The sequence below is a fragment of the Leucopleurus acutus genome, assembly GCF_964270905.1.
Source record: "Leucopleurus acutus genome assembly, chromosome: 8".
Taxonomy (NCBI): Eukaryota; Metazoa; Chordata; class Mammalia; order Artiodactyla; family Delphinidae; genus Leucopleurus; species Leucopleurus acutus.
The window spans coordinates 27,334,954-27,357,762 of NC_139151.1; the positions used below are offsets into that span (position 1 = coordinate 27,334,954).

At 33.6% G+C, this 22,809-nt stretch overlaps 1 protein-coding gene across 2 annotated transcripts in view; it reads right to left on the minus strand.

The window, feature by feature from the left end:
• The window catches only part of GRIA4 (glutamate ionotropic receptor AMPA type subunit 4), a gene marked incomplete at its 3' end in the record, with an annotated part of 520,821 nt that overhangs the window by 22,847 nt on the left and 475,165 nt on the right, over nucleotides 1-22,809 (minus strand). For both annotated transcript variants that reach the window (XM_082845543.1, XM_082845544.1), the window contains exon 13: nucleotides 21,262-21,509. In XM_082845543.1, coding sequence (XP_082701669.1) covers nucleotides 21,262-21,509 — 248 coding nt within the window. The remainder of the gene's footprint in view (nucleotides 1-21,261; nucleotides 21,510-22,809) is intronic.

Below are 22,809 nucleotides of genomic sequence, written 5' to 3' on the forward strand. Positions count from 1 at the left end.
AAGTACAATCTGCTGGAAATGCTCCCTCACACAAAATCTAATCCACAGCCTCCTTAAAGATTTATCAAGGACAAATACAAGTCTTAAAAGTCTTTTCCACATAGTAAAAAGCCTTAGCAATCTGAGCAGATACAAACTTATTCCAATTGTTGTTTATAAACCAGTGAGTTTTGTGTTGTACCTAATTCATGACTAAACTTTTACAATGAAAGCTATGACATCTGTGGTTGTGTCTATGTCTATGTGTGTACATTATAGATATGGTATTTTTGTATCTCTGAATGGTATTAACCAAAATTAATTTGTAAAGAACTCTTTTTAATTGACTTAAAAGTAAGCACTTACAAATTAAACATTTCTAAATGTAGCAGAAATGAATCCAAATAGTTTTCAAGTGTACCTGATCTAGGATTAATCTTTAATAAATAAAAGCAAGTTTAAGTTTGTTGGTTTAATTAAACAGGCTTATCTTGAGAGTTATCAGCATTAAATTTTTTTTTTTTTTTTTTTTTTTTTTTTTTTTTTTGCGGTACGTGGGCCTCTCACTGTTGTGGCCTCTCCCGTTGCGGAGCACAGGCTCCGGACCCGCAAGCTCAGCGGCCATGGCTCACGGGCCCAGCCGCGCCGCGGCATGCGGGATGCGGGATCTTCCCGGACCAGGGCACGAACCCGCGTCCCCCGCATCGGCAGGCGGACTCCCAACCACTGCGCCACCAGGGAAGCCCAGCATTAAATGTAAATTAAACACATTCTACCAGGTTTACCACAAGTTAAATATATTCAGTTATCTCTGTTACAAAATTTGTCACCAAAAAGGATAAATTTTGTATGATAAAATTTTCATAAGTAATTAAATAAATTTAAATAAAACAAGAGTTTTTAGATGAACTCTTTAAGAATAATTATGTTTTATGGCATATCTACTTAAAAGTAATTTCCTTAAATTTTATTGGTAACTTGAAGCTTTAGAGTTTTGCTAAGTTAAATGATGGGAATTCATTGACTGTCTAGATCATTTCTAGAGAAGATAAAATACTGAAATATTAATTGTTAAACAAATCTAAGTCTACTTTTGTCTTCTTATTACAGAAAAACTAAAGATGTTGGGTTTATTAGAAACATGTCATGAATCACATTGAAAAAAAATTATGCCATAAGGAAATGTATGTTTTTGGAAATTATAAAATGTATTTATAAGTTTTCTAATAAAAAAAATACTGGTATAACAGTTTACAGTTGCTTACTTCTTAGTTTTCAGTAGAAATTAAGGTTTCTAAGGGTTACAAATTCTAATTAATCTATATAAGTAAAACTACTAAAACTAATAAGGGAAACATCTTCATATGTAAGGAGAAAAAGGTATGAGTGGAAATGCTTTTTGTTAAGGAAAAAAAGTAATTTTGTCCTAAAGAGGGGTTAAAAAAAGAGGGAAAGAGTAAAAGAGAAATCACAGGACGAAATCTGAAGGTGAAAAAGGAAGTTATAGAAGATTTGTGGAAAAGGAGCCCTGCGAAGAGTTTTGTGCTTGGTCAGGACTGGTTAAAATTAAAATAAATTTAATTGAGTGAATTAATTTTAATGTTAAAAGTAAGCTGGTGCAAAATTAGAATTTGGTTTTCTCTCTTGTTAGGAAGACAAAGTTTTCTTGGAATATTCATCTACTTTGATAGCAGATTGTAAAATTTCTTACCTTTCAAGTAACCTGTTGTAACTTTCTGTATTTACTTTTGAAATCTTTTATTGTCACTTTGATTAAGTGAATAAGTATTGTTTCACAGTGACCTATAATCCTATTTGACCAAGTGTTTTAAAACCTTTTGATATCTTTGACAAACTTTCCTAAATCAAAATTCTAAATAAAGTCCTTTTGACCTCTAGCTAACTTTGGGATGTTTCAGAGGGCCCCTGAAAAAGCTCGAAGAGAGATATTAAACTAACAAACATGGTATGTCAAATTACATGGGAAGCATTGTCAAATGAGAAATGATAAACCTTCTTAGGTTATATTGTATGGGTAAATTTTATTAATATAAATGTTCTAGAAGTTATATGAAATTCCTAAAATTCAGATATGTCCTGGTATGTTACCATTTTTCTAGTTATTATCTTAAAATGTTGTATGTCACAGAAATAGCCAAATTTCCTTGTCAATCGCATTGCAATCAGATTTTTAATTTGTCTTTTGTCATTTATAGACAGTTATTGTCTTACTAAAATGCTTTTACAAAATGAAGATCTTCAAGATGATTCATAGAAAGGATTTTTGGACAAATATAAGTTTCTGATAACTTGTAGATCATACCACTAAACTAGTAAGAAATTATAGAATTCTAATGAAAAACCTAATGGCTTCATAAAACTGCTAATAAAAGATCAAGGTCAATAAGAATAATTATATGGGACTGAATGAACTGATGAATGTGAGTTATAATTTTTATGACTTTTTGTCTGAAATTATACTGGCTTTTTAATCTTTGCTTTCCAGATAAAAAGAAATATTTCCTCTTATATTAACTATAGCTTATAGCAATTCGGTAAATTATACCTTTGTAAATAGAATTGAAATAACTTTTTCTTCCTACCTTATCCCTCCAGAATTTGGAAACTCTTAGTGAGTATTCTTATTTTCATGACAATATATTTATTTACACATGTTCACTAAGAATCTATTCTCCTTGTATTAGAACACAATTGGAAACATTGGTTATATTACCAAAGCTTTGACTGGAATGTCATCTTTGAGAATATGCATAGAATCAGATATGACCAGACAGCTTTAGGGAACTAAGATTGACTTTATGGAGCCATAAAGCCCTTTGGAAAAACAGCCTGGTACCTTTCTTACAGGGTTCCCAGCAGCCTTACCAGGTGAGTAAGGAAGGTCATTGCCTGGCAGGCACAAGAACCTCAGGATATTTTCGGGACATCAAGAAGAGAAGAATTCAACCAAATCTATATATATTACAGGTAAATTTGATGTCAAGTCCTTGGCATGACTTCATGGTATGAGAGGCAATTAAAAGTTCAATCTGGAGATTCCTTTGAATAATTCCAGCAAAGCAGATTTAAAAGAGATTATATGGTCAATTACTATTTTTGCTGGACTTAGGTAAATAATCAGGCCAAGTTTAATGACACTAAACTTATTTTGCGAACAAATTAGTCTTAATTTGGTTTTCTTTGATAGAAGTGAGGGTAATTTTTAGAGAAAAAAATGTGTGTTTCAGCAGAAACTATAATCTATATATATAGATCCAGTCCTGCAAACTGGACTTGATCCTGAATTCGTATAGTTTCCTCAAATATTTGGCTACCGCTCTTCAAACTAATGTTTCCAATTTTTCTCCTGCTGCTCCTTTTCATTTGGAATCATTGAGAACTAAAGCTGCCCTTTTCCTGAAGCCCTGCACACTGAAGCTGAACAACTTGTTATAAACTTTAGAGAGATCACCATAATTGCCTATATTTAGACAAACCTCTTGACTGTTGCTGTGTAAGCTTCTTGGAAAGTTTGCCTGAACACCCAGTGACATCACTGAAGACATTTCAAACTGTAAAAGATGCTTTGACCCTGATATCTAGAAATCTTGATTGGTAGCTCTCAGGACTCAGACACTGGGTTTAGAATTGCTCCAATAATTAACCTTTGTTTTTCTTTTGTCTCCCCACAAATACCTCTTATTAAATATCTGATTGCTTGCACCCTATAGGCCTAACTTTGAGAGCCTACCTGCATCACAGCCTCCTGAAATGAACTGACTTATCATCAGGACTATGAGACTGATTGGATAAGATATAAAGCAATATATCTATTCAACTTCTGGACTGTGAAACTTCTCGAAGTTTCAAAGGTGAGACTGTAGGGGAACAAAATCTGCAACCCCAAAATATATCTGGCATGTGAATTATTTCAAGCTGAAAACAATCAAGGCCCAAAAGACTCAGGAAGAAACTTTGACCTTCTTGCTAACTGCCTTAAGAATTTAGATAGAGGGCCTGTTATAGGAATAGAGCTATCACCAGAGAAATCTGCAAAGAATATGGACCAGGTGTGGTGGGGGTATCCTTAGAGATCAGAGGCCACTCAGTGTACCACTGTCTCCACATGACCCAAGCATTTGTTTGCTAAATATTTGCTTTTCCATCTCTATGTGAATTGTCTTCCTCCCCCTTTGAGGTCCCAAACGACTACCTCCAACATCCTCTTTTGTCTTTAGCTGAAGATTGTTTTTAAGGTGAGGGCTTGGGCCATTTTGGCAAGTTAGTCAGTTTTCCTGGGTCTCTCCCATGTATACATGTTATTAATCTTTTGTTTGATTTTTCTCCTGTTAATTTGTCTCATATCAATTTAATTCTTAGACCAGCCAGGGTAGAGGAAGGGTATCTAACCCTCTCTGACAATTCTAATAAATCTATTTTTAAATTAATTAATGACGATTTTCATGTATGCCTATTAAAGGTAAGAGAAGTAAAAATATTTCTATGACCCATGGTGGCTCCAGAATTTTAATAGAGAAGAGGTTTTTAGTTTTGTTTTTTTTTTTGCGGTACGTGGGCCTCTCACTGTTGTGGCCTCTCTCGTTGCGGAGCACAGGCTCTGGATGCACAGGCTCAGCAGCCATGGCTCGTGGGCCCAGCCACTCCGTGGCATGTGGGATCTGCCCGGACTGGGGCACGAACCCGCGTCCCCTGCATCAGCAGGTGGACTCTCAACCACTGCGTCACCAGGGAAACCCAAGAGAAGAGGTTTTAAGACTGTGATTTGGCAAGAAAGAATTTCCAAGGTATTAACTCAATTTGTGATCATTCTGCAAGCACATCATATATGGGTTTTTTTAAAGGACTGTCTGTTAAATCAATAAAAATTAAAAAAAAACTGTCAAAAGATATTATTTACCCTTACATAGTATTTAGAAAATATAAATTAATCATATTAAATAATTTAAATTTTATTTTATTTGTGGTGGCCTTTGAGTGTGCTATTTGAGATTATATGGGATAAAGTCCCTGCCCTAAGCCACCCCATTATCATTATCTGTTATCAAATTGTACAAAAGGGCTTTATTTCAAGGTGAAGTCACAACTACCAAGATTGTGAAGTGCTTCAAGTTATCTCTAGATATCATTCACTATTTAAGTTGTGATTATCATCATTCTAAAATAAAATTTAAAAAATACTAGGCCTTTCACAAAGATGCTTTGTCTGGACAGTCATTTGCTGTGTGCACTCTGCCCCATCCCTGACTTTAGATTCTTTCATCTCCTAGACCATTCTCCTTATTCTCTTTATACAATTTCCAGAATTCTAAACCATTCCATGAACCATGACCATGTTTCCTTTTTCCATCCTTTGCTGAGTCTTAAAAATGTCCATCGATTGCTTTAAAGAACTAGAATCCTACAATATTTGAGTCAAAATGTGGTTTAGAGGTTGTCTCCAACGTTCTCATTTTACAGATGTGGTCACTGAGGTCTAATGAAAGTTAGGTGACTTGCTCAACAAAGCCCAGCTGGGACACAGGTCTTCTGCCTTCTAGTCCAGTGCTCTTTTCTACAGTACTATGATATCTTTGTTCCTGTCTTCCTTTCTTGTGTAGTTAAACTATTTGCTCATTCCTCCTATGGCTATCTAAGGAAACTTTTCTTTTTCCTGAAAAGTTTTTCAGGGTTGGTAGGGGTTACCCCTTGATTAAGCTTTGACTCATATTCCCTGCACTAGGAAGGTGGTACCTCCTGTTCTCTCTGGCTAAATACTCCTTGAGCTGAGATAAATCTTCAAAGGTAAGTGATCTTGTCAACTGAATTGATCCTTCCCAAATATCCAAGAAGGAAGTATAGTAGATGACTTCCTTTAAAAAACAGTACTAAAAGCCTAAATGATGACTTGATTTCATTAGATGGTAACATTTATTTTCTCTCATGGTTAAAATAAGATAGGTTTATTTTGATACATACAAGGTTCTTAATGATTTAAGTGATAATCGTTTAGGATATCTAATCTTGGATCTCCAAGAACAGTATCATAATAAAGCTTCAGTATAGTGAATTAGAAGGTCACAGAAACTCAATCTCATCTTTGAATTCTCATTTCCCCTCCTTTCCTATAGCCAATTATCCATTAAGAACTGTTTTTCTGAAAAGTGTCTCTTAAATTTGTATTTTCATTTCTATTACACTGGCATCGCCTTATCAAAGTCTTTATCACCTGAGAAAAGATCCACTGACTCTCGATCCATTCTCAGATCCTCAGAGTCAGAATAACCTTGTTTCTCTGCTTGTTTGTAGTGCTTTGTCAAAAACCTTCAGTGATTCCCGATTGCCTCCAAGATACTATTCTATTCTAGTTTTTCTGGTATTCAAGGCTTCCCAACAATTCAGTTTACATATATCTTTAAAATATAATTTCATTATATTTTGTTGAGCTAGACTCTGTGTCAAGTTCTCTGTATTCTCACTGAATTCTCATTGAATCCACATGGCTAGTAAATGGCAAAGACGGAAATAAAACCTGGGTCTGTCTAACACAGTAGCCCAGCCTCTTAACACCCCTAGTTTCCCAAACAGAACTTCTCTGCCTCCAGCCAGTCTTGTTTCCTTATAGTCCCAAATATGTTTTATGCAGAATCAATTCCAGTCTCACGATAGGAAGTTTACCAGGAATTCCTTTTTTTTTTTCTCTTAGCTTTTCTAAATTCTTATCATTTTCCAGTAATCACTCATTGACTTATTCATTCAATTAATATTTATCAACTATTACATCCGAACCTATTTTATCAGGTCTTTCCCAAATATTCTAGATTCTAATTATCTCTTGCTTCTTTAAATTATCTATTTATTTTCAGGAGCACTCACATTTGCTCTGAGTCATACATTCCTTTACAATGTTAGCTGTACCATTTTTTCTCCTTCTTGGAGGACAGCAGCTGTGTCTTATGGTACTTTATACCATTCTCAGTCCTAATGCAGGGCAAGAAATATAGTAGGCATTCAATAACTAAATGCAGAATTGATATCTCAGTGAGTTAACTTAAGGTGCTACTTTTCAAGCAACCTACTAAAATGAGAGTATAGTGTGTTAGACAACAAAAGAGAATCAACCATGGAACCTAATGAATTTTGGGAAGACCTGGTATGAAGAGTGTTTTAAAACACACAAAAAAATAAAATAAAACAAAATAAAGCAAAAGGCTTCGAAACTGTCTTTTAAATATTGGCAAGGAGGACATAAAAAATTACTGACACTAGCCGTCTTAATGAATAATGGCAAGCAATTTTGTCCATTGTATAAACAAAATAATCTAAGAAGGTATTCCATATTATAGATAGTTAAAGAGATCACCAGCTCAGTTTGTGTAGCCAAAGACTACTAAAAGATAAAATCATATACAAGTTTGTTTGTGAATATCAAGGGAAATCTGATACTTCCAACTAAACCCAAAGACAAAAATCACAGATACTGGCAATTTTATAGATCAGTTTTAATCTATTTTAGTGTAGCAAATAAAACATACTACCTTTAGAAATTTTTTTACTGCTTAGAACAATATAATTCAGCACATTTTAGAAATTAAAAATTTCATTTATCATAAACAGATTTTAAATGTCAACTGTATTTGTTTTAACTTAAGATTTATTTTATTGTATATATAAATAATGTATTTAATTCACTAAATACATCTACTTAAACTTTATATACAAATACTTCAAATTTCCTATCAAGTTCTTGAGAGAAAATATTAAAGTTTTAATTTTTCTCTTTCATTTAAGGTTGCAGGTTCATTAGTAATAGAATAGTCTTTAAATATAACTCAAAATACATAACTTAAAATGTCTTTTAATTGATCTTGTTTCATCTACCTTAACTTTTGGGTTGGATTTTGGTTAGGTGGGAGAATGGCACAAACAGAAAAAGGAAATTGATTGATAAAAATAGGTCTTAGAGAAATAGAGATTATAAGCTAATGGGATCTTGAAAGGAAGCTATCTGAACTTGCCATACAAAGGGGGGCTCATAACTAGGAGAGCATGTGACTTTTCTGTTATTCTCTGACAATAGCTGAAGACTAAGAATTCTAAATATTTGTCTATAAATATTTTAAGTTTATGCCATTCTAAGTGAAACATAAAGCTCTTATCTTTGACAGCAACAGGGCTCATAATCATATTTCAAACAGAAACATATTCTCTCATTTATTTTTATTAAAATTTAAATAGGAAGAAACGACAAAAAGTTTAAATTATTAAGTCTCGCCTACAGTTGTTCCTATTGGGGTTAATACTAGAACATATCACACAGTCTTTTAGCTATTAGCTCCTCATCAGGTTGGATACTTTTTAAACTACCAGTTTGGGCACTTTCATTAATTATTTTTAATATATTTAACAAATGGAATGCAGTTAATATGAGATCAATACTTTTCACTTTACTGAGCGACTAAACAAGAAAAAATGATGTTTTATCTCAATTTCAGGTTATCCAAAAGAACTTGAAGTCACTGCAGAACCACCAAACAATTCTTTCTTGGAATTAGATTACTATGATATATTTCATAAGAATTCAAAGTACACAACAGATCTGCCTGACATAACTAATAGCTGTGTGGGTGTCCAATTTTAACATATAAATAGCCCACTAAAAATATTATGACTTTTTTTTTCTTTGCTTAGGAATGAATAATGTGCCTCCAATATAGCCTATACCTTTCACTAAAGGAGTCAGTCATTGAGAAACTCGAAGTTAGTTTCTATTAGGTTTCTGGATTTGGTGACCATTGCAATATCATTATCTACATAAATAGTATACGTTGGCATTAAAATCAAATTTCTAGTTCGTATGTGTGCTCTCATGTATGTTCCTAATCACATGACTACTATGGCTCTTACTCAGAAGATAGCAATCTCTAACAAAAATATATCCTGCTGAAATGAATTTCTTTCATTAAAAACCCCAACAATCCAATTTTAAGATAACGCCAAGATTCTAAACACATTTGTAACAAAGCAAAAACTGTGTTTCTGTAAGATGATGATTATTTACTGACAACTCATTGCCTGAATTCTCATTCTTTTGGCACATTTCTTCTCCTTCCTAAAATTTCCTTCTTCTTGATCCCCAACTGTCTCAGTTACATGATCCTAAAGCTTTCCTAAAATCCGTTTGAGTCACATTAAGATGTAGCCTCCTTGGAGAGCAACAATAACAAAAAGCTATTGCTGGATAGAATCTGGAAGCTGATCCCTCCATAATCCATATGATTTCTTCAAATATCTCAAATTCTGGATGCTTTGTAAATTCTCTCACTTGTTTCCACTTTGGATTTCTCCCCTATGGAAGGACCAATTTGAAATAGAGTACCAAAGGCAGGGAATACTGATGATGTTCATTGACAACAACGTAAAACGTGAGAGGTAACACTGGAAACCATTAAAGAAAATGTAAAAGGCCTGGGAAGTGCTTCTATAAGCATGGAGAAGTACTGCTCAAGACAATATTACCTCCCTTTCATCTTATTTTTCTAACCACAGTTTTCATAGGGTATCTTAAAAATTTCATTAATCCTATACTACTTCACACCAAAAGTCTAACTGACCATATTTCAAATTATGTATCATTTAAATTATATCAGCTGCTTATTTTAATAAATTTTTTTCTTAATGATATATTTTCTATAGAAACACTTTGGATTTTACTTTTAATATTTTTGTAACCTCATTATCCATTATGGTTTGATTGTCAGTTACTATCCATATTTTACATGTAGTGAAATTAACAACTGATGACAATTTCCTAAGGCCTATGTAAAAATCTAATCCTTAATGGAAAACTGGCACTGATATTTAATGATGATGGAAAACCTTTACATATAACTGATAAGACTTGTGTGAAGGTTTTTATTTTTTTCCTATTTCATTTGTAAGTGGATATTCAAATAACTATTATGCATAGGTGGCAAGCTGCTTTCCTAATCCTGTTGGGTTAAAAAATATAAATGTATAAAGAAAAAGGGATTAAAAATAGGTGGGGGAGGGGTTTCCTTCAAATAAATGGAACCCATTCTTTTGAAAGAAAACTCCCCTCTTACCTTGGTCCTGGAGCTGGTTAGTTCTCCTCTGTCCTCCTCCTAGGGGAGAAATACCCAAAGTTAAACAATAATAGAACATGGTCTTGTATTAAAGTCAAGTTCAGTTCTGGTTGATTCCTTCCTCAGGTCTCACAAGACACTACCAACTATCTGATATACTAGGGCATTCATTGAATTGAACTTAAAATACATTTAAAGATTAAGCCAAAGGGGAATGAACATTAGCTGTGTAAGGGAGACAAAACTGTCTGCTCTTTAGTCAGTCTATTTTATTAGAGCTTCAATAAGCTGAAGACTGACTTAGAGCAGAGTAATTTATGGAAGGGCATTGATTGGGTAATTTTCATCAGCTGGAGTGAATCATGAAGGGTGTACCACGGGGAGTACCTAAAGTTCCCCAAGTAGAGAGAGGCATGCTGTGATGTTTCAATGCATTTCCCTGATGTTCTTCATGTCTTTTGAGGGTAAAATGATAGTGCTACAAGCAACACCATGTTTGAAGCAGTACTAAATCTAGTATGAACAAGAATTATTGTGAAAGTGAAAAAAAACCCTAATAGCTCATTAGATGGAAACATTTGGAAAAAGTCTGAGACATGGGTATGATCAGAAACTATGTGCTTTAGTTTTTTCAAAACAGGGAATCATAGGTTAGATAAAGAGGGGATTTTTCTTTTTCTCAATGTGTCTCTAACTAGTACTCTCAGTGTCTTTGGAGAGAAACAAGGCGGCATAGTGAAACAAGCATGGATTTTGGAATTATATAATAATGGGCTCCTATTCCAGTTCTGTCATTTCTCAGCTCTTTGACTTGAATTTCAGCAACATCATCTGTCCACATGAAGATAGTAGAACCAATGTCAAGGGGTTGTGGGGGAAAATATATTCATATACATGTGCTTGGTATGTAGTACAGTAGTTATTAAATTTTATTTCCTTTTTATTTATATGGTCTCTGATATGGAATATAGTTGATTTACAATGTTGTGTTAGTTTCTGCAGTACAGCAAAGTAAGTTTGTTATACATGATATGGTCTTTTCTTACTTGAATGACTTTATCTCTTTAGAGACCAATGTCTAATTAACTGACCTTAGCATCAATTCCTATATACCCCTTGGCGTAATTTCAGAGATAGTGACCAGCTCCCATAAAAAAAAAAAAATCAAATACCAGACAATTGATTGAATTCTGTGAGACATGGAGGAAAGTGGAGACCAAGAATGAGCCTGAACCCATACAAGATCATGTGCTATTGTTATTTAACTTTGGGTAACTTATTAAAATTCTTTATCAAGTAAAATGACATCAAGTGAGAAAATGGATGTACTTTTGGAACGTCAGGTTGTCACAGTATATCCCAGAGACGTCAAAATGAAGGATGCTGTAGTCATTACTCAAATGGCTATTATGAAAATGTGCAGGGAAAAAACACTGTATGGCAGGTTCTATATTATACATCTATTACTGTTACCATTTATTTAATGTTGGATTCATCCTATGAACTTTAATCACTTTAACGTTACATGATATAAATATGGCACAATAAAACTCCTCCAACTACAAATATACATGTTTTTTCTCATGTTCTTCCTTGGAAACTTTAACTTCATATATTTAATGAATATTCTAAGAATGGCTATTTTGACAAACCAGCCTTTATCCACTATACTCTATAAATTCTAAAGAATATATACAGAAATAGAGACTTTCCTTTTTTTCTGAAACAGATATATTCAAAAATCATAAAGCTGTGCTATAAATAGAATAAAAGAGTAAATTATATTTTATGAAACACCTACTTCATCCATGGAACCCACTTATCCGATAGAGTTTTTGATGGAATTATCTTTATATTCTGAAATGATCTGAGAATCTATGAATAAGAACAACTGTAGGTACACTGCCAGGCTTGGTTGCAATTACAGTGGCTATACAGTCTTCATGCTTCAGGGCATAAACTGATTGCTATTTATAATGAATGGAAAAATAAAAAAGAAATTAAGTAGTACTAAAGTTGTTGGAGCTATTATGGTGCTCTTAAAAATCAACCCTCTCAAGTATTACATATTGAACCACCACGGGATACCACATTTCATAGATCAATTTTTATCATATCTAGATATGGATATATATGTTTTATTCTTAAAAAAACAAAGTAAGTCCTTCTACATGTATGTGTATCACCTTAGCTGTTTTATTCCCACTTTAATATAATCCAAAGAATTTTGTCAGATTTGTACGTTGCCAAAAATTTGATTTCAGTATATAATTTTAAATGTCTCTATATATAAATATAAAAGAATTGTGTCTATCTCTAGCTCTGTGGTTCTCTCAGAGAAGTTCTTTCCTTAAATACTTTTCCATTTCACAATGTAGACAGACTATGATAAAAGCAGCTATTTACTTAATTAGTGACTTACTTAATTCCAAAACCTGATGAGTTTCTATTGATGTTCTGGGGATGAATTTTCCCCCAGTGTTATTAGGTGTCCACAACTTCAAAGAGGTATAAGAGAATTCTTTGGTTGTTTTGCTAAAGATAGTTCAGGGCATGACTCAGAATCTCAGACTCTCAAAGTGAGAAGGGAATTTTGATGTCACTGTCACAGTACTCTCTAAGAGATGTGGGAATCCCTTCTATTTCTGTTTGAACAACTCTGATGTCGAGAATCATAGCCAATTTCCCCCCATTTTTTGGACCAGTTTTAATTGTTGTAAAATCTTTCTTTGTGTTGACCCAAAATCTACCTCTGTGTAATTTCCTTAACTTATCAAGAGTTTATTTAGTTTTTAATATTAATTAAACTTTATAGTTTCTTGAGCTCTTATATGGCTATTTGCAATATGCCTTGAAATTATCAGTGTTGCTGAAACTGCAGCACGGAATAATCATAGAACCTGTTCAGTAAGTTTTCAAAGTAAACTATATTTATATTAATACGTTTTTTTTCTTTTTTTGTTCTTTTCCTATAAGAGCACTGGAGAGAGTCAGAAGATCTCCGTTCCAATCTCAGCTGTGTGAGACTGTGGGCAAGTCACTTAACGTCTCTAATTTATAATGTCTTCCTCTGTAACAAAATGACATCATAAAAGGGTTAAAAGGAGCAAGTAAAAAATATATATATGTGGAAGTGGTTTGAAAGCTATAATGCTGTACTGCTACTATTATTGTTTCACTTTAGAAATACATTGCTCAGCAATTTTTAGAGCTCTATGTTAAGCTAAATTTAAACATTATGTCTTAAAAGTGAACAAATTAAAAAGCACATTAATTAAATAATAGATTAACTGATTCTTTGCATTATATGATATTATCATTGCTATATCATTTCATAGTAAATAATTCTTTTTTTTAGTCTATGACCTTCATTTTTACTCTGGAAGACAATCAGGTCAGTTTTTCTTGGATCCCATTTACTTCTATTTACCTCTGATTAGCCTAGCCTCAAATATAAGCCAAAAGTTAGGGCATTGATTTAGGGTTCTGGATACTTGGTTTAATTTTAAGTTTTTTATTTCACATTCTTTTTATCTTTTAAATTTACTTTTCATGCTAAAGGTGTTAGCAACTTAGAGCAGCTGTACTTATTGATAATACTTTTTTTGTGATCCTAGTTGCAAATTCCTGAAAAGAGGGGAAACTAGGGACCGGGTGTCTGATGATGTCTTCTCTTAGTTACTAACAGGATTCTGGCCTGTTACTATATCTAAAAGGATGTTCAGAAGTTGCAAATCTGTCAGCTCCAAATATGAAACAACTAGGCTTCTATAATAGCAGAGGCCTTGCAGGTAGTTCTTGACAGTTTTTATATAATCTTTTGTGTAGTGAAGCAACAATGGAGAGGGTCCATATACTCTTATGTTGTCTTTGAAAGTGAGTTGCTTGTGTCACATTTGTTTGATTGACTCCAATTTGATTTTTATTTTGGCAAACTCCCAAATAGTTAACACTTAGAGAAAACAGATTGAATTTTTAACATTTCTGTAAAAAATATTTGTGTATTAATTTCTTCATTGAGTACCCTAGAGAAAAAGTTAAGATAAATAAAATCTAGATTATTTCAATATGATGTCATGACTTTGTTTGGTCAATAGTATTTACAGTGATAGATTTCTTCCATATTTTGGTATTGTATACTTTGAAAGGCAGAATTAATGCTAAGAAAATTTTTATGCCTTTAATGATTCTTTCATTGTTGAGTTGTGTGACAGTAAAGAAACATATTGACATGGCTTTACGAAGTTTCTGAAAGTGTATTTCATTCTGTGAATGAGTCCTAACAATGAATTTTAGGTTTTCAGAAAGTTTGGAATCTGTCCATTTAACATAAACTACTTTTAATCATGAAAAAGCTATTCCTGGTATTAAGGAGGATAAACAATGTATTCACAGTATTTCTAACTTCTGTTTTTATGATTATTATTTTTAAAATGTTCTCATAATCAATATAATGCCCATTTCTGAGAAGGCTTGTGGCCAGGCTAGGTATTTTAAAAATTCGAATGGTGACTTTTCTATTCAGGTGTTGCCAGGTGTGTATGACTATGTTTGTGGCAAAGCTATTTCAAATGTATGTTATTTCATTCTGAAAACAAGAATTATAGGACTGATTTTTGGGGAGAAATAAATATTTAAATAAATGACCTACAGTTTCTTATCCCTACTTAAATTAAAGCAGAATATAATTCTAAACTAGGGTCTTTACTATTTCCCAGTTCATTCCAAATGACTGCCAAACTATTCTATCTTCCTTCTCTTAAATATGAATAATAAACCAGCCCCATCTTGGCTGATATTGTCTTGGCCAAAGAGACCCCTTTTCACTTGCTTTGTTGTTCCTTTGTGTCCCCTTTATAACCTGAGCGCTAGCACTGCAATTGCTTCTGGAAACCAATCCTTGTAGTGAGATGATGTGTAAAGATGAGTGACATAATATGGAACCTGTCAAACTATTAGACATATATCAAGAGGAAACACTTAAATACACTACTAATATAGGGATAAGTTCATCTACAGCACGTTTATTACATATCAGATTATGAACTTTATCCTTAGATACAACTATATGTTTCCTAAATACACGTGGCATGGGTAGGTCAAGGCTGCTTGACTTGGTTGGCTATAGGTTCTACACTCACATTAGTTGTGTGTTGCAACTGAATTAACTTGAATTTTATAGGATATAGATATTCTTTTGGGGGATTCTTTACACTTAATATATTTGTTTATAAGACAATTGTGTGGGACTAAAGAACAACAGCTTGGAATTCTGGCTTTTCACAGAACTGTCAAAATTGAGATCTAAACTTAGATCTCTTGTCAAATCAGGTTGTGAAGGCTTAAACTGTTAAACTTCTTTTGTAGCAGTTTTATCTTATTAAATTTAATCCTCTTTGAAGTGGTATAAACTAAAACAGCCACAAATTATCCACGTTTCTCAGGCAAGTTACTAAAATATAGTTTCTAAGTGTAATGGAGAGGAGGCATATACAGGTAAACACTGAATTTAAACTTTCAGGTGGTGTTACCTACGGCAGCCACAAAACATCCCCAGAATGAACAACTTGAAAACTCTCTGGTAAATTCTCAGGTGGAACCCAGCAACCATCTGTTGAATAAATTGGCAAATGAATGAAGGCAAATCATATTGGCATTTTTTTCTTTTTACAAGCAGGGAGAATGGAAAATGTATAGTACTTGGTGATCTTAAAGAAATGCAGAAAAATGCAGGATTTTTTTCCTTTTCATGGGGAGCTGTAAATTTAATCATCTTTTAACTGCAGGAAAGAGCTAAATGAAAAATCTAAAATTTCAAATGGCAATAGAAAGTGTTATGTTTCCTACTGTACTCAATATCTAGCAAGAGAAAAATGGGATGCATGAAATCTAAAGGGGATTATTTTCCCCTGGGACACATTTAGCATTGATACCTTTACCATGTGACATCTCAGTTTGTGAATGTAAAATACTTGGTACCCACATCTCTAATAGCAAACTGAGTAAGTGTTTAAGCATATCACAACCAGGGGGATTTGCATGTGTTTGTGTGCATTTATGCTGAGAGGTGCAAATGATTTTTGTATGAGTGTGTCTGTTTTGGACACAGACAATGTTGAGTCTGTTTTGGAACAGACAATGAGTCTGTTTTGGAACAGACTATGTTCCAAAACATAATGGGATCACAAAAAACTAAGTTCAAAAACTAAGTTATCTGTAGCATCTTTTAATATGGCACCTAATAAAATGAGGGATATTCATAAATGAAAACATATCTCTCCCTTTCCATAATAGTTAAAAATAAACCCATACTTGTGTACTAATCTGCTGCAACTCGTTTCCAGAAAATAAGTTAAAAGTATATTTACTTGAGGCCAAGTGCTGCTAAGTAATATTAAGTACTCACTTTAAATTTCTGTACTTTTAAGTTTTACTAGTGTCTACATTAAGTGCTAACAATTGACTTGTTACTAATACCAAAAACAGACCACAACTTTAGTGTCACACACAGCATCCAGCAAATTCCTTCTTTCTAAACTTTCCAAGTATACCTGAACTTATGACTAAATATATCTCAGAAATTTTATGTAGGAAAGTGGTTCCTTCAAGATAATATATTTTTCACACATGAATTTGAATATTAAATTTAATACATCTGCCCTAAAAAAATACTCCCAAGTTGAAGAAACATAATTTGGCCTACAGAGAACTCTACTTACCCTGATACAGATTTAGACTTGAGACAAGTGTCTTATGAGGTCAGTGATTGTGTTAAATACTGAAATAAAAAGTCCAATGAAGATGTGTTATTCTAATTCCCATTCTTAGTACTTCCTCTCCTCTGCCATGATATTGCTGTGGGGGCTCTGAATTGCCTGTTGTAAACTAAGCATGATGTGCCTGGTTTCAAAGGAGCAGCTCCTGTTGCCACAGGTTCCTGTAACTGGGCATCAGCAAGTCCAAATGGGCCTCACTTTTCCCCAGATTTCAACCACTGATCAAGTTCTTTTGGAACTGCTTTCTCTTGAAAGACCTTTTTTTTTTTTTAACAACAGATCATTTGTCTTATATTAGGCACAGTTCCACAAATATCTTTAGAGAAGGCAAAATTTGAATGGGAATTATCCCTATTGAATAATAAAAGTATAGGAGACTAGCTTTTTTCTTTTTTAGTTTTATTTTTAAATTTTTGGCTGTGCCACGGCTTGTGGGAACTTAGTTCCCCGACCAGGAATCAAACCCGGGACCATAGCAGAGAAAGTGCTGAGCCCTAAACACTGGACTGCCATGGAATCCCCAGGACACTAGTTTTTTTAATGTGGCTTCAAACATTAGGGTCAAGCATAAAAATCTTTACAAAGGCCAGGAAAATTCTGAAGATATGATCCACTTCTTTGTTTCCTGGAAGTACTTGAAGATACTAGATACCATGAATATTTTTAAAAGGGGTATTTCTCATTTAACAACTATTTAATAGTCAGTAAATCTGTATTAAATAAATTATGATTTACTCTAAACAATCTTTATCAGTTTACTTATTGCATGGTAAAGTTGAGAGTCTAGAAACTAGTGTATTATAGATAATACACTAAAGAAACTACTATTTTGATAGTAAAGTATACAACTTTCCTAGATAATAAATACTATAGTATAGTACGTATCTATACTAAAGTTGCATAGTAAAGTTGATAGTATTGATAGTATAGTCAAAATACACTTCCTCTTTCATCTAAACTTTACATCACATTGCTATGCCATCTAGAGTGTCTATTTTAAAACAACCTTTAAAAATTTCTCAACCAGTGAAGGCTTTTACAAGAGTTTTGGATTGCCAAGGGTACTGGAGAAGGGATGAGAAGGAAGTTCATGTAGAATAAATGGCATTGTGTATGTGGAAAGAAGATTCAGGAGAAATATCAAAGTAGGGAGATAGTGAAACATAAGAGATTTTACCCTTTTATCTCACAATAAGACCTGAAAGTTTTCTTTGGAAGGTAACTTAGAAAAACAAATAGTAATGCCAGTAAGATTTAAGTTTTTTGACTCACTGATATTTATAGCTTGTAGGTACACTTACCTATAATTGCTTTCCTTTTCAATTTTAAAATTTATAGATTCTAAATTTAACAACATCAATATACCTGGCATCATTCTATCACCTACAAATTGGAGAATCTATGTCAAATCATAATATACTGATAATTTCTGAGCATACTTACTGGCCTTCTGTTACTGAGAGCCGTTAGTGATAGCTTGATGGTTTTAACATTGTGAAATGCTACGTATGTGTATGCCCAGCAAACGCTAGCCTGAAATAAAGTCTCTCTGAACAATAGGGAGCTTTGCATATCATTCTCTGCCATAAAGATGGGTGCGAGTCATAACTGGTTTAATATTTGTTACCCTAGTCACAGATATATGCTCTGTGATGATCCTGATTGCCTGTGTTTTAAAGCCTACATTAAAGACCCAAGTCTTGATTTTCCATCCTGATTATATATCCTACTCTTACTCTTTTCTGTGACATTTATTTTGAAGCATTTTGACCAAACAGCAAGATCTGGAAATAAAAAAACTCCCTAGATCAACAGAAGATTGCTAGTCATTTGTCTGCATTCTCTGGTTATACTTATATAGAAGGAAGATTGTTTTCCTTTTCATAAAGTCTCATATTACCCAATGAATCAAAACAGCAGCGTTTGGAAGAAAGCCATAATTAATGACAATGAAACAGACCAATCTCAATGTGTCCAGAACTATTAACCTAAAAACTTGGTTAAGAAAATAGATCTTGTGGGAAAACAGACTTAGTCTCAACTGAACAAATGAGGCAGAAAGTTTTCAAAGATACTCTTGATGAAGGTATGTCCTCTGGATCTTTCTCTGATGACTAATTATTTTGAATTTCGTCATTTATACAGAAGGTGCCTATTGGTCCATCTCTATATTAGTTTGCCTCTTTTGAAGCAGAAGGTTACTAGTTGAATAAGAATGAGAATTTAAGCTTAATGAGCCTCCTGCTTAGTTGGGCTGGGTGTGGGGGAGTAAGGAGGTGTGGGTAAGGTGAATGGTGGTTAGCCTTCAGTGCACTTCCAGTATTCTCAAAGACAGGACAAAATGACTGTGGTTTTGGCATGCAGGGGCCAGCTTGCTCAGGAAATTGTGGCATGTATAAAGCAAAGCACATAAACAAACTCTTAACCCAGGAAGCTGAGTTTAACAATTGCCTCATTAACAAGATCCAGGGAAAGACAGGAAAAGAGGGGGAGGCCAATAGCTGATTATTATACAGTTCTAGACAGATGAAGCCCTTCAGCTTCTCCCTAAACAATCCCTGTAGTGTGGATTTGACAAAGTGGTACATTTAAGAGGGAACACTCTTGCTATCAATGGGAGTCAGGCGCACGCTTATCTGAGGGCCAAATTCAGTCCCTGGAACTTGACTTTATCAGTAGACACAAGACAGAGGACAAGGCAGCTACATCCACAGAGAATTAATTAAGAGCAAATGCTACATCCAGTGAATGTAATCAATAGTGTGAACAGTAATCTACATATCACCCTCTGTTGCTGTCTCCCTTTCTATTTGCTACTATTTCGATAGAGATTTATTTGCCACATGGCCTCATTGATATTACATATTTCTCATGTTGCATCAAACAAAATATTCCCTTAAAGACCAAATATTCTAATGTCACTTTTAGTTTCTGAATGGCTGAAATCTTTTTGGGTAGAATTTTATCATAGATAATTTATTTGTTTGGCTTTCTCCGTGCACATTTCTCCAGTTTCATATGCGAAGTGTGTTCAAATAAACCTGACTTCAGTATTGCCAAAGTCTACACCCAAATATGTCTTTGCTGGCTAATTTTGTTCTATCTCCTTTAAAAATTGTCCCTTTTGAACATACCATGGAACCCCTCTCGAATTATTACAGTGTTGTTTGCAAACACAAAATACTGTTTTAACACAAACTTTTCGGTACTAGTATTTGTTTCTTATATCTGTCTCAACTTCTCCCCCACCCAGCACATATACCTAAAGTACATTGCAGTTCCCTTTTTGAAACCAATCATATAATTTTATATTGTTTTCACTCCTACTAGGCAACAGTACAGGTCTCATTACCTTCATTTTTCAAAGGCTTACCAGAAGCATCATTTTTCAAGACCAGGTTCTTGGTTAATTCCTTTGGCAAAGATTCTGATTTCTTCTTGAATCTGTGCTTTGTATGAATCTCTCCTAAGCAGCACTGAGACCAGAGTAATTTATCAGTCGTCACTTTTGACCCCAGCTTTGCTCTAACCCCAGCAATTCAACAGCAGCCTTTGTTACTTAAGGAAAATAGGAAACTCTGCCTCCTGGACATAAACATGTGAATTTTCTATGTCCAGGACCAAAAGGGTGAAAAGGGCAGATTTTACCAACATTTCCTTAAGAAACAAAGTCTCACTTTTAACACATGTGGACTACCAACCACATGTGTGATGCTTTGGTCATAAGTCACATTTTAGGGGTCTATGTGTGAACAATTTTGAATTGTTACTGGGTCTAATTTTACAGATCTTACTTACCCCATACTCCCTTTGCAACAGTAGAGAGTGTGACTTGAGTAAGCACAATAAAATCAGAGCCCAGTTTTCCCTCTGATCATAATTGCATTTATAAATAAATGTGATTTACAAAGTTAGCATTGATACAACTCAGGATTTTCTAAAATATAATGATGTCATAATAAATGAAACATTGAAATGGAAAAAAAGTGTTTTTCTAGAAGATATTGATTTCTTCTTAGAAACTAGCAGGCAGGCATAATTTTAAAAATAATGAAAAAATGTAGAATTATTACTGACACAATGAGAATGTAGATTTCAGTGACCAAAAAAAGTTGATGAGATATAGAAGCAAATGCTACCCATGTTTTAGGCCCACTGGAAGCAGCTAGTGTTCAACCAGTTTGGTTTTTATATGGCCTTAAAAGATATATGTCAATTAAGATTAATTATTCTAAAATTAAAAAAAAATACCTGATTGTTGAGCAAAAAATATGAAATGGAGAAACAGAAAAACAAACAAACATACCATGTTCACACACAAAACAAAATAATTCTCTCAGGGACATCAGGGAAGGTGGAATACTATAACAACACATGTTATATTGTTATACTATTCCACCCACCTTAATGAAGAACCCTTGGGTGTTGCTACTCCATAGCCTTTCGAATCCAGATTTCCTCCCACTTTCATTGTGTCACATGGCTTTCGCTGCTCAATGTATTCATTCATAGTGGACTCCAGGAGAAAGGCAAATTTGCCCTTGGATTTTCGGACACGAGCTACTCCCTCAGCTGTAGTCCTAGTGAACACTGATGGCTCTGCTGATCGCATGTAGGTCCACATCTTTTCATACACTGCTATTTTTGATCTCTGGAGGACATTAAAATAAAATTAAATACAGGAAAGAAGGGAACAAGATGTTAATATTGACTGAACCGAGATAAGGATAAAACCTTCTACGTTACCCTCTAATTGCAATTTGCCATAATAACATTATTCTTTTACAATTAGAAAACTGCCTTTTACAACTGTTTAAGAAAATCACTGAAATGAAAGACATTTAAAAGTGATATTTGGAGAAAAAGGTACCTCATGTCATAATAACTACCTTACTCAACTGCTTAAAGAACAACTTATTATTATTATAAAATGTAGACAGCCATAGAGAGAGTTGTACTGAATTATAACAAACAAGGAGAGTTGTTATATTGTTTTATTTTCATATTTTTCCATGCCTCAAAGTTTTAATGTAAACCATTCTAAAAAAATATATACAAAATGTGCAGTCCCTATCAAGTCAGTATTTGAACACCAAAGGAGGAGGAGAAATCTGCCCTAGTTTACAAACCAAATATCCATAAAACAAGAATCAAACTAGGTTCACCAAAACATTTTTAGACCTTTTTTAACAAAATCTCCAAATAGAACATATATTAAACTTTAAAGAGAACTAATTCTTGTTTTCCCACTTTATATTTTGGAGAGTTAGTTTTTCTAATCCCTTGACTTCAGCCAAGAAACTTACTTATATTTTTGTTTATTTGGGCTGTATCTACATTATTTGCAGGACTTAATTTATCCAATTCATTTTGTCGGTATCTGCATTCATATTAGATTTTTTCATCCACACATTTTTTCACACGAAAATATATCCAAATGAACTCAAATGTCCCCAAAGGATATATTTAATAAAATAGAAAAGCCCAAATCCTGTTTGGTGTTTGACAATACAATGATACACACAGACTTTTATCTGGTGCAATTAATTTTGTTCAATAGCAAGATGTGGAAATTTTGCATCTGGATCCAAATTAAAAGTAATGGAGACTTCAGTCAAACCTAAATCTAAGCATGAGGCCAAATCCTGAGTAGCATGTATACTTATTTACACCAATCTTGTTTTGTTTACCAGAAGATAGAATCCAACAAGAAGAAGATCTTCAATAATCAACAAGGTACCCAAATAGCAAATTTAAGAATACATGTTTTGGGTAAAAGCAAATTACTCAGGTGAACAAAGAAACTGATAAAAGTGGTATTCAAAATTTTGGCTTCATAAGGTGGAAATTTAGTAATCAATAAATCTATATAATAAGTCACACAATAAGAGATTTGCATACCTAAACACCAAAAAACCCCAGATATTTTATGTTAATGTATATTCAAATGG